Raw genomic sequence first — 15,435 nt, 5'->3', positions numbered from 1 at the left:
GTGGTGATGGTGGAAATGATGATGACAGTGGTGATGATGAGGGTCATCGTGGTGATGGTGGTGGTGATGGTGGTGATGGTGATGATGGTGTGATGATGATGACAGTGGTGATGAGGGTGGTGATGATGATGGTTATGATGATGGTGATGATGAGGGTGATGATGTTGGTCATGGTGGTGATGACGGTGGTGATGATGATGACAGTGGTGATGATGGTGGTGATGACGGTGATGACAGTGGTGATGATGAGGGTGATGATGGTGGTGATGATGATGGTTATGATGATGGTGATGATGAGGGTGATGATGTTGGTCATGGTGGTGATGACAGTGGTGATGATGGTGGTGATGACGGTGATGACAGTGGTGATGATGATGATGGTGGTGATGACGGTGTGACAGTGGGCATGATGATGGTGATGGTGATGATGATGGTGATGGTGATGATGATGGTGATGACGGTGGTGATGATGGTGGTGATGATGGTGGTGGAGGGGGTGGCGGTGGCCATGGAGGAAGTGGTGTGACAACGATTACACAACTTGCAAGTGGGACACTCAGAATTCAGAGCCTGGACTGTGGGCCATGGGCGTCACTTGAGTGCCTCTTGCTGAGGGTGGCGTGGGGGAACACAGGGGGCACGTGAGCCTGCAGGCCTGCCTGGGACGGCCCTCCAGGATACCACCTCCCGCCTCCCCAGGCTCACTCTCATCTTGCCAGGGGAGACGCCTAGGTCCTGTGGGCTCCTGACGTGGCATTTTACGTTTATTTAGAAAAATGCGGCGCCTGCCCAGTTCGGCGAACGTGGCTTCCTCGTGCGGTGCTGAGGCTGTAAATGGAGGGCCCATTTCCACTTGGCTGCCCCCGGCAGGGGCTGGGGTAGCAGGAGATGGACGGCTCCCCAAGCTGCCCCTGCCCATGGAAGTGGGTGGTAGGCGGTAAGTTGCTGGGTGACGGGCCGGCTCGGATAGGTCCTGGGGCCGAGCTGGGCTGGGAGGAGGGCCTGGGAGGGAGGGCAGCGTGTGGGAGTCCTGACTCTGCAGGGGAGGGGAGAGGCCAGTGTCTAGGGGTGTCTCAACTCCTCCCCGAGGCTCCCCAGTCTCTGCCCCAACCTGGTGTGAGGGAGCCAAGCCCCCAAGCCCCACCTGTTGGGGGTACACAGGGCCCTGGGGACAGCCTGGTTCTGGGATGGGCGGTGCCGTCAGGGCGGAGAGCGCGGAGCAGCCCCCAGTCGGTCTCGGTGTCCCCCACCCTCTCCAGGAGGAGGGGTGTTTGGGGCCGTTACCGGAGTGGACCTGCGGGCCTGCGGACGCCTGCTGGGGGCTGGGCCGGGGGTCTGTGGAAAGGCCCCCGTTTCTCAGCGCAGGGCCCTGAAACCTCACCCCGACCTCCGGGCTGGGGCTCAGACCTCTGCCCCCAGAGGCCGCATCCGGGCCTCCCCGCCAGCTCTCCTCTCTGCCCTGTGGTTTGCCCCGCAGCCCTAGAGGCAGTGCACACTCGGAGGGCCTGGCCTCCTTCTGGGTGGACAAGGACAGGGCCGACAAAGACCACCGTCTGCAGGAGGGCTGAGGGGCCGGGCCAGTGGGCACCAGGCCTGGATTCAGAGACCAGACAGAGGGAGAGAACGAGGGAGGGGTGGTGCGAGAGCACCAGGCTGGGACCCAGGCAGGAGGGGAGCAGAGGGCAGGGGCGGCCGTGGGTCTGGGCGAGTGGGCCGTGGCGCGGAGGGCCCTGGAGCCCACCCCTGCCTCCGCCCGAAACCTGAGGGGTCCCAGAGGCTCCTCACCTCCAGCTGAGGGCCAAGGGCGGCACCTCCAGGGAGGACACCTGTCCATAGGGCAGTCATGGGCCGGCGCCAGCACGGGGCGGGGCGAGCCTGCTTCCAGAGCTGGTGGGCAGCGCCGACCCCCAGGACGGCTGGCTCTACTCTTCCTCGCTCTGAGGCCCAACCCGGCCTAAGCCTGCAGCCCCCCAGCCCTGCTGCCGGGCCTTCTCTTAGGGGCCCGTCCCCTGACGTGATGCCCCGCCCCCGCCCCCGCCTGGGGGCCTGACGCCCAGTCTGCGTGGCCAGGGAGGAGTGAGGGTGTGTTTAGAAGAATCCATGAAGTGGGGTGCGGGCGGGGACACCCATGGCAGTCTGGGCTGTGCACCCAGCTCCTCGGCCATCTCAGGCGATTCCTGACTCCTGGGACGTCACAGTCTTAACAGCCGGCTGGAGCTCAGCCAGGGGAGGGAGGCGGGGACAGGAGGAGGCGGGCGCTGTGCCGTGCCGGGATGGGGGAAGGAGCCTAGTGGTCTGTGCGGGCCTCCGGGGTCTGCACTGGCTTGTGGGGATCAGACAGGCACCCCCAAACCAGGAAGAGGCACAGTGCCAGCACGTGGTAGGGCAGGCGAATGTCTGAGACGTCATCACCCTCCCTGGGCTCCCCCAGCCACCCGGTATGGCGGCCCCCCCACCCTAGGGAGCGCTTCCAGAGGTTGCTGCCACCCCCTGGTCAGGCAGCTGCCTGGACACGGATCTTAGGACCAAGGATGCAGAAGAGGGGACATGGGTTGGGAACAAGGCATGCGGGTCAGGGGTCCTGCTGACCCGCCCCCCACCCTGAACCTCCGAGGGGCGACCCTCCCCCATCAGCTGAAGAAACTGAGGCTCAGAGGGTGTCCGGAGTAGCCCGACCCTGGACTTTGACAGTGGCCGATGGCAGCGGACAGTCAGACAGGATCGGCCTCAGGGCCAGGAGTCTCGGTCATTTGCTCACCAGCTGGTTCCCCAAGCACATTTCCCACCCTCTCTGCACCTCAACTTCCTCATCTGTAAAGTGGCTGACAAAGATGGTTTGCCCAGCCTGTTCCAAGGCACAGGGAAATGCTCGGCACACAGTGGGGCCCCTTCTCCCGCACGCCTTCTGTGTCGATCCTCTTTCCAGAGAGACCCCAGAACCAAGAAGGTGACCCTGGCAGGTGGGACCGGCTGCATAACTGGCGGGGTCCGTGGCAGAACAGAAGCACAGGCCCTTCGTTCAGTTAGTAAGAACTACGCGGCAGCAACGGCAGAGCACAGAGCCGGAGGGAGCGGACAGTGCCCCAGGGACAGATGCCCATCGAGGCACCCTGTGGGGCAGCCCGGGGATATGTCGAGCTGAGACCTGGGGCCAGGAGGCTGAGGCCCGGCAGACCCTGGGCCCCTGAGGGCCAAAGATCATCGTGGCCCATGCCTGGCATCTGAGAGGCCGACAGCAGACAGGGAGGTGCCCACCTTCGGGGGGGGGCGGGGGGAGTGGGGGAAGATGCCAGCCTGGGGTCGCCCAGGAGCCTGCAGCTGGGCAGGGCACCCGGGTTGGCGGCTGTGGGATCAGGAGCCCAGGAGGGAGCCCTCAGCTGGACCAGGTGGCCTGTGGACGAGACGGCCAGGTGGGGCAGGCAGCTCGAAGGGCTGGGGGCTCAGGCCCCAGCCCCCAGGGCGGGGAGGGAGAGGCAGCAGAGGGCATGGAGGAGGGACCACGGGCCAGGGAGGAGCTGGGACAGAGCTCGTCTTCGCTGCCGCAGCCTGCTGCCTGCACCTGCGTGGGGAAGCTCCTCGCGCCGTCACACGAGCTATTCTCAGCCTCTCTCCTTTTATGGCTCCGGAAGTGAGCGGTGGAGGCTGGCGCACTGTGCTCGCTCTGAGATGGAAATGGAAACACAGAGAACAGAAGGACAGCAGCCACCACCCCCTCCCTGGCACGGGCATCCTCAACACCCAGCTCCGGGGGCGTCCAGCCGAGCCAGCTGGCAGAGAACCACTCATCCTGGCTGAGGGGCCAGCAACCCTTGGGGTTCCTGCTGCACGACCTGGGCCCGCCTGGGCGTCCAGGGAGGCGGTGGCGGCTGCATGCAGCCTGGCTGGAGCCCAGTGGGGTGGAGAGGAGGGGGCGGCCGCCCAGCTCCAGCCCCCCAGGCGAGCTGCCGAGCCCTCACGCGGCCGGGCCACCGGCGGACACTGGGGCCGTGGCTCTCCCCTCATCCCTGACCCTTTAAAGAGCCCTCAAGCCACCCCATCGGCCTCCCCTGCACCCGCGTCGCCCCGCTCACCCTCAGGCTGTCCCTGCCTGGCAGGGCCCCTCTGGGCTGCTGGCACACTTGGGGTATGGGGCACCTCTGGCCGGACGGAGACTCTTCAGGGTAGGAAGCAGGGGTCTGTCTACTCCATGTGCCCAGAGCAAGCTCAGGACCTGGCAGTCAGCGAGCAGGAGATCAGGAGGAACCCGAGCACACACACTCTGACACACACACACGCGCTCTCAAACTCTCACACTCACAACACACTCATAAACTGGCACACGCAGGAAGACGCCGTGCTCAGGGGCTCCAAGGGGGGCACGTAAGAGGGAGGACAAGGCTCACAGAAGACGGGGTTAACACCACATTGGGAGGCTGGGAAGCCTTCCTGGAGGTGGTGACCCTGGCTCAGAGGTAGATCCCACGTAAGCCGTGCTGAGCTTCTATGCTTAGGTTTCAAAACTGGGCAGGCCTTTGTGAGCTAAACAAGGGGCAGTGGGCAGCAGGCTGGCCGGGGCATTCCTGTGGCGGGAATGGTGCACTCAGAGGCCCGCCCTTCCCTCCTCACCACCCACCACCGCCATCCACCCCCGTTGTGTGATGAGGATGGCGGGAACAGAGGGGTTAAGTGATTTGCAGGAGGTGACACAGCAAATGCCTTGGGGAGAAGTGGGGGCGGTGGGGGGAAGGGCAGGTGCCTGACTCCCGTCCCGGCTCTGTGGACATGCAGACCTGGCAGGGCCCCTGCCGAGGGGACGTTTAGCTCCAGATGCCGTGTGGGCGACCGCCCGAGAGCGGCACGCACCGAGGTGTCCTCGGCCTGTGTCCTGTGTCCTGTGTCCCGTGTCCCCTGTCCTGCGTCCTGTGTCCTGTGTCCTGTGTCCCCTGTCCTGCGTCCTGTGTCCTGTGTCCTGTGTCCCCTGTCCCGTGTTCCTGCCTCTCACACCTGCCTCCTGGCTCCACCCCGAGCCCCCGCCGGCAGAGCCACATGGCCTCCTCCCCTCGTCTCACCTCGCTGATGCCCCAGCAGGCACCCTGGAAGCTGCAGCTGCTCCTTGAAAAGCCTGAGCCTCTGAGCAGAGGCACGGCCTGCTGGTGCCCGCAGTGCCAAGGGTGGTGGCCCAGCAGGCAGCACGCTGAGGGCCACACACAGCCCAGCGTCCTCCAGGGACTGTGTGGGGTCACGGTGATGGCCCTATTGCATGGGGCGACCTGCACTTCCCTGCTACCTCACCTTGCTCAGCGCCTGCCAAGTCGGGTTCCGGAACTGCTGTCTGATTGGCTGATTCACCTCACAGCTAAGCAGGGCAGAGCGGTGGCTGTACCCACTCTACGGGCCAGAAAACTGAGGCCAGGGAGGGGTGGGGCAGAGGGGACTCACCCGCAGTCACGCAGGAGGTGAACCGTGCTCACGACGCCTCCGGGAGCTGGCGGGCCCATCCCCACATCCTTGCACCAGCCTTTCCTGGCTTTGGCTTCCCGGCTGAGGGGCTCAGACCAGCCCCAGACCCTCTCGGGGCCTTGGTTTCCCTTCTACCATGGCTGGGGGTGGTGAGGAATGAAGGTCCTTTGAGGATGGGCTTCCCACACCTGTGCCTATGGCCCCGCGGCTCGGCCCCCTGGCCTGGAGGATGCAAGGAGCAGCTGGGTCGGGCACCGCCGTGCCAGGATCATCGGAAAAATACAAAACTTTCCTTGAAGACCGGACCGGGAGGCGCTAAGGCAGGAGGGAGGAGGGAAGACAGTCTGGAGTGTGGAGGCCCGGAATGAACAGGCTGCCTGTTCCGGGGACAGGACGCAGCACGCACCCTGCCAAACCGGGAGAGAGGAGGAAGTCCGGGAGGAGGGGCAAGGATGGGAAAAACTGTCCCTGCAGCCTCCCCGTGGCCCAGCGCCTGCTGCTTCCCATGGCCCCGAGGCGGGCCCTGCCCCCTCCCTGGGCAGCTCCCATCTCAGGTCAGCGAGTGCCCTGCCCTGCCCTGCCGGGTCTCCCGAGACCCCTCCCCGCTCTGCCCTGGCCTCCCGGGGTCTCTCAGGGCCTGCTCTGCTGCAGCAGACCTCTTGGGCAGGTGTGGCAGAGGGACCCCAGCTGTGTCACCTGCCGGCTCAGGGCTTGGGGAGGGCCCCCACCTCGCAGAACCTCTGTGAGATGAGGGAGAACATCTCCCGAGACAGGAGCCCGCCAGCCCTGGCGTCTCTCCCTCTCGCTGCCCCTCCATTTCCCACCTGGACGCTCTCTTTCCCGATCTCAGCTCTAAACCCTGTGTCCGAGCCCTCGGCCGTCCTTGTCTCTCCCTCCCCGCGGTCTGGCCCCGCTGCAGGTGGTCTCAGAGGAGGGTGGTGGCTGGACGCTGGCCATGGCGGGGAAGGCCCACAGGGGGCCTGGCATCCTCCCAGCTGCCTAGGCTCAGACCCCTTCTGCCAGTTGCTCCCCCAGCACCTCTGCTCGCCCCTCATCACCGGGGCCTGCACAGATGTCCCTGGCCCCAGTGCTGCCTCGGGGGGCAGAGCAAGGAAGTAGCACTGCAGCCCCTCCCGAGGGGCCACAGGGAGGGGGTCCTGACCACGTCCCACCTCCCAGATCCCAGAGGTGACACTCTGACGGGAGGCTGTCGGCAGGACGAGGTGGGGGAAGTCCTCGGGCGGGGAGCGGGTGAGGCAAGAGGGCCAGCACTCGGCCTCGCTGGACGCCAGGCCCTGGCACTGTCACCCCATTTTACAGGTGGAAAGTTGAGGCTCAGGTGGGCAACGGCCAAATGCTTCCCAATCAGAAAGGGAGGGAGAAGGGCCCATAACTTTGTCCGTTCCACGGCTCATCCCAAATGTGTGCTCTGTTCCAGGCTCCGGCGACTCAGCTGTGAGGTGCAGACACGGGCCCTGGTGCCAGAGTCGCAGCCAGCGAGAGGGAAGCAGCACCGCGGGAGGCCTGGCTTTGGGCCGAAGGAAGGAGCGGCCCGCTGCGGGGAGACGGGGCAGGCGAGCGGCCAGAAGCAGCTGCGGCCAAGGTGGGCGGATCCTGCAGCACCGGGACGCCCGGGCCCGGACAGCCCACTGGCAGGCTCCCGGCGGGCACGAGGAGATGGGATGAGGCCACGTGACCCAGGACGGTCCCCCTGGGCGCAGGACGGGCAGTGGGTACATGTGGAGGGTGGGTACTTGGACCCCAGGCCAAAGCCAGGCAGTAAGGGTCAGGTCAGACTGAGCGGCGGACAGCTGCCCTGGCCCAGCTTCTCCTCCGCGAGCAGCTGCCACAGTGGCTCCTGGGCAGATGGCCGGGAGAGCGTGAGTGCGGGAGGTGCGGGAGCTCCGCCCCAAGGTGCTCCTGGGAGTGCTGGGTGCTCACGTGAGGCTGGGAGTCGCAGGACTGTGGCCGGGGCCCTGCTCGAGGGCAGGCCAGCTCCGGCCCCCAGGAGGGCCGGGGAGGGAGCTCGGGTTGCACGGCCTGTTCTGCCCTGCTGAGGGGTACCTCCAGCACCTCTGGGGGCCCAGGGACTGGCACTGAGGGGTCTGCAGAGGCCGGTGTGTGAGCCCCGTTGGGGAGGACTTGGTCACAGAGCAGCCCTGGGAAGGCAGCAGCTGCTGGGAGGGCGGGGGCTGTCCGGGGAAAGTGGAGACACCCAGGGCTCTGTTTGGGGTGGGTTTCCTGAGGCTGTGGACTTGCGGGGAGACCCCCGTCGAAATAAGCATCTTAGCATCAGGAGAGCATCACCTGGGGTCTGGGAGCCCGGGGCCCTAGGGGCAGAGGGGCAGAGCCCCAGAGGGGCTGGAATGGGGGCTGCGTGGCTCCCAGCGCTGGGCAGACCCTCCTGTGGTCACCCTGCCTGCCCACCCTCCCCCGCAAAGCCCCCATCTTCTAAGGCAGGCAAGACCTCGGGAGCTGGCAGGCCTGAGGAGCAGCAGACCAGCCTGGTTCTGAGAGCTGGGGAAGCCCAGGCCCCCCGCCTCCAGGCCCAGGCCTGGCTCCCCGCTCCACCTGCCGCGCTCGGCCTGTGGCCCTGAGTCGTCCTGCTCTGGGTGAGGCTGCCTGTGGGAGGGGGGCACGGAGGAGCAGGGCGGGGGCAGCCCCCACCTCAGGCATGGGAGCTGGCCAGGCCCCTTCGCGCAGGCGGAAGAGTGGAGCCTGAGGCTGCAGTGTGGGGTGTGCTGAGGGCTTCTGGCGCGAAAGCTGGTAGCAACTAGGTGTTCCCGGATCAGTGGCTGTGGCCTGTCACCTGTCACGGCGGCCTCGCGAATGCAGCCTCTGGGCCGTGCCCCCCCGCCACACGTCAGGCTGGGCTGGCCACGCAGACGGCCCACCAAGGGTCTGGGTCAAGACCAGCCCTGCCTGCTGGGCTGCCCTAAGATCCCCTCTCCTGCCTGCCCTCCCCACAAAGGGGATGCCTCCCCTTCCAGTCTCCTGCCTGGGCCGCCCAGCTGGTCAGGGCTCCTGGGTCTGGGTGCCGGCCCCCAGGGGCCACATGGCCTTTGTCAACCGTGGGAGGAAGTGGAGGGGTGGCTCCTGGTCACTCGAGTGATGGTTCTGGCACTCCCACCGCATGCGTGGGCACGCGCGCGCGCACACACAACGCAGGTGTGCGAGCGAGGTCCCTGCCCAGCTGGCTCATCGCGTGCCTTTCCAGAGCAGGGCCCTCGGACGCAGGCCTGGGCTCACCCAGACACGGTCGCGGGCTCGCGGCTCCACTCAGGCCCCGCGGTGACCAGCCCGCTCGCCGCGGCACAGGCATCTTACACACAGGCTCGCACGCTCGGGGGTTCCTGTTCTCGCAGCTTCTGGCCCGACTCCCCCTCCCTGCTCTGTGCTGCCCCTCCACCCTCCCCTCTCTGCTCACCCACTTGCCTTTAATTAGAAATGCCAGGAGAGCGATTTTGGGGGAGTTTCTGCCAGAGACATTCCCCCACCAAGGGTGGAAGCTCAGAGAGGGAAAGGAGTGGCAGATTGCCTCTGGGGGGCGGCAGGGGGTGGCAGGGAAGGGGCCTCCAAGGGGGGCAGGGAATGGGGACTCCAGAGCGGGGGTACCCGCGTGCCCTTGAGTGTGCTAACGAGACCCGGGGGCCGGCGGGCCTGGTGTGAGGGGCTGGGCGTGGACGGGGATGACTGGACGGGGGGAGGATGGGTGGGTGGGGAGCTATGAGTATCTCTGTGGGGGAGGGGGGATGAGTGTGCAGTGTGCGTGTGAGAGCGGAAGACCGGCAGCAGGGCTAGGGGGTCTTGACTGGCCTTGGTTGTGTGTGGCACATGGTATGTGCTACCTGTGCGCATGGAGCAGCAGAGGACCTGGACCCACACCCATCATGACGGGGACACAGGGGGAGGGCCCCTCCCCACCACTGTTGCCAGGGAGGCAGAAGGGGGCCTCCCTCCTGCAGGAGTCTCAGCTTCCGGAGCCCCATTCCTTTTATGGTGTTTTGCTTCTCTACCTCTCCTGACTGCATCAGGCCACCAGCACCCTCTCCCCCCTGCAGAGGTCTTGGAGCTTCTGACCGGTTGGGCTGTGGCCTGGGGTTCAGGGCCTACACCCTGCGGTGGGTGGAGGGCCCCTCCGTCTCCTCCACACGCCACCCCCCCACGCCCCGAGAGCAGCTGCCAGGTTTCCTGGGAGGCGCTAAGTGGAGAAGTCTTGGGCCTCAGCAAAGACCTGGGAGAGGGGGCATGGGGCAGTCCTGTCCAGCTACTGCCACCTAGGCGACACACACCCACACCAAGTCCAGGGGCCCTGGGAGAGCCAAGGCCTGGGTGCCTGTTCCTTACCCGGGCGCAGGACCAGCCCAGGGCCTGGACGCAAGGGCGCCCGGGGCGGGGATAGACGGAAGCTCAAGGCCACGTCCGGGACCTCACACCTGACACCCGGGAGCGTGTGTGCACTGGAAAACTCCTGGAGGTCTTCAGCCCAAGCGAAAGAGGGTCTCAATATGGGGTCGTTGCCACGTCTCACCTGTGGCTGAACATCCTGCAGACCCGGACTGTACAGGATCAGGTCTGCGGCCGGCGGCCCCGGAGAGCAGTCCAGCGCCCCCGCCCCCCGCCCCAGTCAGGACACAGCAGACACAGGAGGAAGCTGACCCTGAGGCCCGGGGGAGGGGCTTCCTCCTTACCTCCGGCCGGGGGCGGCAGGGCGCTCACCGGGCCTCCCTGCCCGGCGCTGGCTGGCGGGGGGGCGTCGCCGGCCTGTTCCCAGTACGGTCTCTGGGTCCCACGGGCTGAATGGGTCAGGGAAGGAGCGGTGCGAGCGAGCGCATTAGTCACGCCGCCGCCGCCGCCGCCGCCGCCGCCGCCGCCGCCGCCGCCGCCGGCGTGTGCAGGGGGTGGGTCCTCCCTCCGCCGGGAGCGCGCGTGGGCGCGGGGAGGCGGGCCGGCAGGCTGGGGGCGCGGGCGGGGAGCCTGCGCCCGGGCCAATGGGAGCCGTGGCTCGGTGACGGGGCCGCCCACGGCCCGCGCTGGCGGCATAAAGAGCCGGCGGCCGAGGCTGAGCGCAGAGCTCGGGTGCCGGGTCCTCCGGGTCCGCGGCCGCCGAGAGCAGCCGGGGCCAGCCGCCGCTCCGCGGGACCCTCCGCCACGCGCAGCTCCGCGTAGCCGGCGCCCAGCAGCTCTCCGTCGGCCCCAAGAGGACTTTGCAGCCTCTGCCCCACCCCGCCTGTCCGAGCACCGCCGCCACCTGCGAACAGATGGAGCTGGACCAAAGGACGACCGGCGGCCTCCACGCCTACCCCGCGCCCCGCGGCGGGCCGGTGGCCAAGCCCAACGTGATCCTGCAGATCGGGAAGTGCCGGGCGGAGATGCTGGAGCACGTGCGGAGGACCCACCGGCACCTGCTGACCGAGGTGTCCAAGCAGGTGGAGCGGGAGCTGAAGGGGCTGCACCGCTCGGTGGGCAAGTTGGAGAGCAACCTGGACGGGTACGTGCCCACGGGCGACTCACAGCGCTGGAGGAAGTCCATCAAGGCCTGCCTGTGTCGCTGCCAGGAGACCATCGCCAACCTGGAGCGCTGGGTCAAGCGGGAGATGCACGTGTGGCGGGAGGTCTTCTACCGGCTGGAGAGGTGGGCCGACCGCCTGGAGTCCATGGGCGGCAAGTACCCGGTTGGCAGCAACCCCTCCCGCCACACCACCTCCGTAGGTGTCGGGGGTCCCGAGAGCTACGGCCACGAGGCTGACACCTACGACTACACGGTCAGCCCCTATGCCATCACCCCACCACCGGCCACAGGTGAGCTGCCCGGACAAGAGGCGGTGGAGGCCCAGCAGTACCCACCCTGGGGGCTGGGAGAGGACGGGCAGCCAAGCCCTGGCGTGGACACGCAGATCTTCGAGGACCCGCGGGAGTTCCTCAGCCACCTGGAGGAGTACCTGCGCCAGGTGGGCGGCTCCGAGGAGTACTGGCTGTCGCAGATCCAGAACCACATGAATGGGCCGGCCAAGAAGTGGTGGGAGTACAAGCAGGGCTCAGTGAAGAACTGGGTGGAATTCAAGAAGGAGTTCCTGCAGTACAGCGAGGGCGCGCTGTCGCGAGAGGCCGTGCAGCGTGAGCTGGACCTGCCGCAGAAGCAGGGAGAGCCGCTGGACCAGTTCCTGTGGCGCAAGCGGGACCTGTACCAGACGCTGTACGTGGATGCCGACGAGGAGGAGATCATCCAGTACGTGGTGGGCACCCTGCAGCCCAAGCTCAAGCGCTTCCTGCGGCCCCCGCTGCCCAAGACCCTGGAGCAGCTCATCCAGAAGGGCATGGAGGTGGAGGACGGCCTGGAGCAGGTGGCCGAGCCCGCCAGCCCCCACCTGCCCACCGAGGAGGAGAGCGAGGCCCTCACGCCGGCCCTCACCAGCGAGTCTGTAGCCAGTGACCGGACCCAGCCCGAATAGAGGGCGCCGGCCCCCCGCCTGCCCGCTGTGGCCTTTGCCCACCGGGACTTCTGAGTGGGCTGATCCCTGCAGGGGGAGCCCTTGTCCTCATGCAGCTGGACACCCACCTCAGCCTCCTAACCTGACCCTAACAGACACGTGTGATTCAGATGTGGGCAGCATCCCCCAAACAGCAGAGGGGCTTCCCTTCCCTGCGGGGCCCTGCCCCTCGCCCTCCCTCCGTCTGTCTTCCCCAGCATGGGCCGGCCTGGGCCAGCGGCCCCACCCTCCATACTCTCAGGCCAGGACAGCTTCCTCGTCCTGTTCAAAGTCCCGGCCCTCTGGGCACTCAGAAACCCAGCATCCAGACGGCACGGGCCCGCAGGCACCAAGCTCAAGGGACACCCCGGGGCAGAAGCTCTGGGCTTCTGGGAAGCCACCTCTCCTGGCAGTCGCCTCGTAGCCGACTGGCACCCCTGCCATGGCCCAGGGCAGCTGGCCAGCCTCGGGCAGTGTGGCTCCCTCCCCTTGGAAGAGAGCCGAAGCCAATAAAGGCAGCAGCAGCAGTGGCAGCAGCAGACCTGGCGTCCTGGTGCCTCCTGGCCCCTCAGGTGAGCCCCTGCCCCATGGTACCACCACCAGGGGGCACCGTAGAGCCGGGAGGGTCCCGGGCCAAGCCCACTTTCCAGGTGAGCCCACGAGGCTCAGGGTCATCCGCAAGTTACCGGATGGGGTGGCGGTGACATGGTGGGGAGGCGAGGAAGGAGCAGAGACCCGGGGGAGCGGGAGAGGGAGCTGGGGTGGGAGCAGGGCTGGGGAGTTTGCCGAGCCAGCTCTCACACCGACCGTGTTTTCTCTCCCGCCTCAGCACCACTGATTCATGCCAGCCTGGGGAGGGACCGAGCCCCGCTCGATGACTCACCCGTGGCAGGCGGAAGGTCCCACAGGGCCTGAGTCCTCAAACCCGGCTGAGGCAGCAGCCGGCCCTCAGAGCCAGGAGAGTGACAACAGGTAATGCAGGAGACCCCGTCCCTCGGCTGTCCTCACACGGGGCCCTCAAGCTCCTCCCCAGCCCCCAGGTCCTAGGCCGCCCCCACCCCACGCAGTCCTCTGGGTGAGCTGAGAAGCAGCCCTGGGAGAGCAGCCCTGTGACGTCCGCCGCACGCCCCTCCTGTGCAGCCCCTCCCAGCCTTGGCCTGTTCCTGAGTCCCTGACCATCCGTCTTCCTTCCTTTCAGGTCTCAAGGCTCCTGCGGAGCCTTTGCTGCTGTGCCTGGCAGTGCCTCCTCTCCTCTCCCCCTGCAAGCTGCCTGCACGAGAGGAGAAGTCTGAGGCCAGCGAGAGGCTGGTGGTGAAGACGCGCCAGCGTGAGGGCCGGGGCCTGCCGTATGCCCGCCCCGCTGGCTGCCCGCCCGCCCACCCGCCCCCAGGGCCGCCACCCCGGCTCCGGCCTCGTTCCAGCCCAGGAACCGCTGCCCACTGCGCGGCCATCCTCTCCTGCCAGAGCTTGCCACGAGGCCTGGGGCTGAGACCAGAGCCGCTGCCCCTGCCCGGCGGCCCCAAGCCCAGCCCCAGGAGACCCGGCGGGTCCTGAGGCTCATGTGGGCTCTCTACCAGGCCCTGCCGTTGCCCAGGCCTGGACCCCCACCTCCCCCAGGGCACCCACACCCTGGTGCTGGCCGGCCGCTCGTGTCTGTGGCCTGAGCAGGCCTGGTTGGGGGTTCCCCTTTCTGCCTGTCCACTGGGGGGTCCCAGCTTCGGGGGAATGACACTTACAGGTAACTCTGCCAGCTCCCCCGGATTTTATCTTTGCACATAAGCCATAACCCGTACTTGAGGCTGGTGCAGGCAGCAGGGAGGCCCCAGGGTCAAGAGGGTGTGGCCACCTCCCCGTCCCCCCAGCGGATGAAGCCCTGAATGTCAGGCCAGGCTGTGTGCACCCTTGCCACCTTCCACGAAGACAGACTCTTTTTGTAAGATTTTGTTAATAAAACACTGAAACTTCTTGGCGTGCGTGTGCTGCTGTTTCTCTGCCGGCCGGGGCTGGCTGGAGGGGGGCTGCAGAGGGAAGCAGCTCGGGGTGGCCAGCTCCTAGAGCCCAGTGAGTACAGACTGAAGGGCCTCTGGGGACCTGAGACAGCCAGCGGTGGGCGTGACTGGGAAGGGCCGCTGTTCACGCTGAACAGAGGACAGGCCCCCGAACCCTCTGTACACTCTCCCACCCACTGCCCGCCGGGGTGGGCGTGGCGGGGGTGCTGGGCACTCGTCTGCGGCCAGGACTCAGCCCGCACAGAGGCCTGTGGGCCCAGGGGGCCTTCTTAGGCCCTGGATCCCTGGTGGGTGGGGAAAGATCCCTGCTGGGAGGGGACCCTGGCAAGTCCTGGCTGCAGGGTCATAAGCTTGGTCTCTCTGAGCCTCACATTCCCCGTCTGCAAAACGGGCGAGCCATCAGTAATATAATCCATGCTGGGGCCCAAGACCTTAGAAATGAGAGCCGTCCTCGCTGGGGGGTGGTCTCGACCTCACCTGCCTTCATGGGGGATGCCAGGTCCCTGAGAGAGATGGAGACATGGCCTGGAGCGGGCTCGGACCCCATACCAGCCACCTGAGTGAGAAGCAGGCCTGGGGAGGTTAGACACCGAGAGCTTTGCTCCGAGCAGTTGGCTCACTTGACCGTGGGGTGGCGGGGCCAGTCCAGAGTCCGCAGGGCAGGTGGGACTCTCAGGCACGGGCTGGGCTGCCGTCCACAGGTGGGATGTCTCCCTTGGTGAAGGCTCAGCTCTGCTTTTCAGGCCCTTCAACCGATCGACCCAGGCCCACCCAGATTCTCACCGACCATCTAGCGTCAATCACACCCACAAAAGACCTTCAGAGCCACGGGTAGATTAGGATCTGATGGAATGCCTGGGGGCGGTGCCTAGCCAGGCTGACGGGAAAAGTCTCCTCTCAGCCACCGTGGTCATCCACAGGTGCTTGTCGTCTGCCCTCAGAAGGGGCTGCTTTGCTAGGTGGGGTGCCCGGCCAGGCGGTGCCAGCTCAGCCCCCCGCCCCCCGCACGGGTGGGGCTGCCCCTGCTGAGAGGACGCAGCTGGGACGCACGGGGGACCTGGGGAGGCAGGAAACCATCAGGAGCCGAGAACCGCCCGCTGGCAGGAAAGTCGTCACCCTCCACGCAGAGGGCGGCCCGAGTGTGATGCTCCCCGGCGGAAGGCTGCCTCTTCCCCGTTCTCCTTTATTCCTTTTAAATGATGAAAGTGCTGACAAGATGGGGAAGGAAACTGACAGGAACAGGAGGCTGGGCACCATGGTGATTCCTGAGAGGCGGTAACTTCTCCGGGAGAAGTACTACTGCTCACATCAAAAGCTGGGAGCTGTAGATGCCTTTTCCTTTTAATAAAAAGTTCCTGTCTGTAATTGGATGATTGTGGAACAGGCAACCTGAGATGCAGCTCTGTGTCTCTGTGTCCCAAGAAAAGAGGTGGGAGGGCGGAGTGGGGTGTGGTGGCGGGGGTCGGGGGCCAGACCCCCAGCAGACATCACGAAGCCCACAGCCCAAGCCCCGGGAC

The 15,435-nt window shown here is 66.5% G+C and overlaps 2 protein-coding genes across 2 annotated transcripts; one reads left to right on the top strand and one right to left on the bottom strand.

Moving 5' to 3' along the window:
* Window positions 1-529: 529 nt before the first annotated feature.
* Window positions 530-6,493, bottom strand: LOC113604986 (basic salivary proline-rich protein 3-like). The gene is made up of 3 exons (XM_027078011.1): window positions 5,419-6,493; window positions 4,071-4,210; window positions 530-3,661 (listed from the first exon to the last, which is right to left on the bottom strand). The coding sequence occupies exon 3, from the start codon at window positions 1,832-1,834 to the stop codon at window positions 557-559; it is 1,278 nt and encodes a 425-aa protein (XP_026933812.1). The 5' UTR covers window positions 1,835-3,661; window positions 4,071-4,210; window positions 5,419-6,493; the 3' UTR covers window positions 530-556.
* A 4,022-nt stretch (window positions 6,494-10,515) lies between these two features.
* Window positions 10,516-13,868, top strand: ARC (activity regulated cytoskeleton associated protein). The gene is made up of 3 exons (XM_027078012.1): window positions 10,516-12,481; window positions 12,739-12,881; window positions 13,108-13,868. Exon 1 carries the CDS (start codon window positions 10,701-10,703, stop codon window positions 11,889-11,891), a length of 1,191 nt encoding a protein of 396 aa, XP_026933813.1. The 5' UTR covers window positions 10,516-10,700; the 3' UTR covers window positions 11,892-12,481; window positions 12,739-12,881; window positions 13,108-13,868.
* Window positions 13,869-15,435: the final 1,567 nt, after the last annotated feature.

Source organism: Aethalodelphis obliquidens, unplaced genomic scaffold (genome assembly GCF_003676395.1).
Source record: "Aethalodelphis obliquidens isolate GAN/ISIS:26980383/991018 unplaced genomic scaffold, ASM367639v1 scaffold41, whole genome shotgun sequence".
Lineage (NCBI taxonomy): Eukaryota > Metazoa > Chordata > Mammalia > Artiodactyla > Delphinidae > Aethalodelphis > Aethalodelphis obliquidens.
This window is presented reverse-complemented; position numbering and strand designations above follow the sequence as displayed.

Coding starts and splice junctions, on each gene's coding strand:
- ARC (XM_027078012.1), top strand. CDS start 10,701: ATGGAGCTGGACCAAAGGACGACCGGCGGCCTCCACGCCTACCCCGCG.
- LOC113604986 (XM_027078011.1), bottom strand. CDS start 1,834: ATGGACAGGTGTCCTCCCTGGAGGTGCCGCCCTTGGCCCTCAGCTGGA.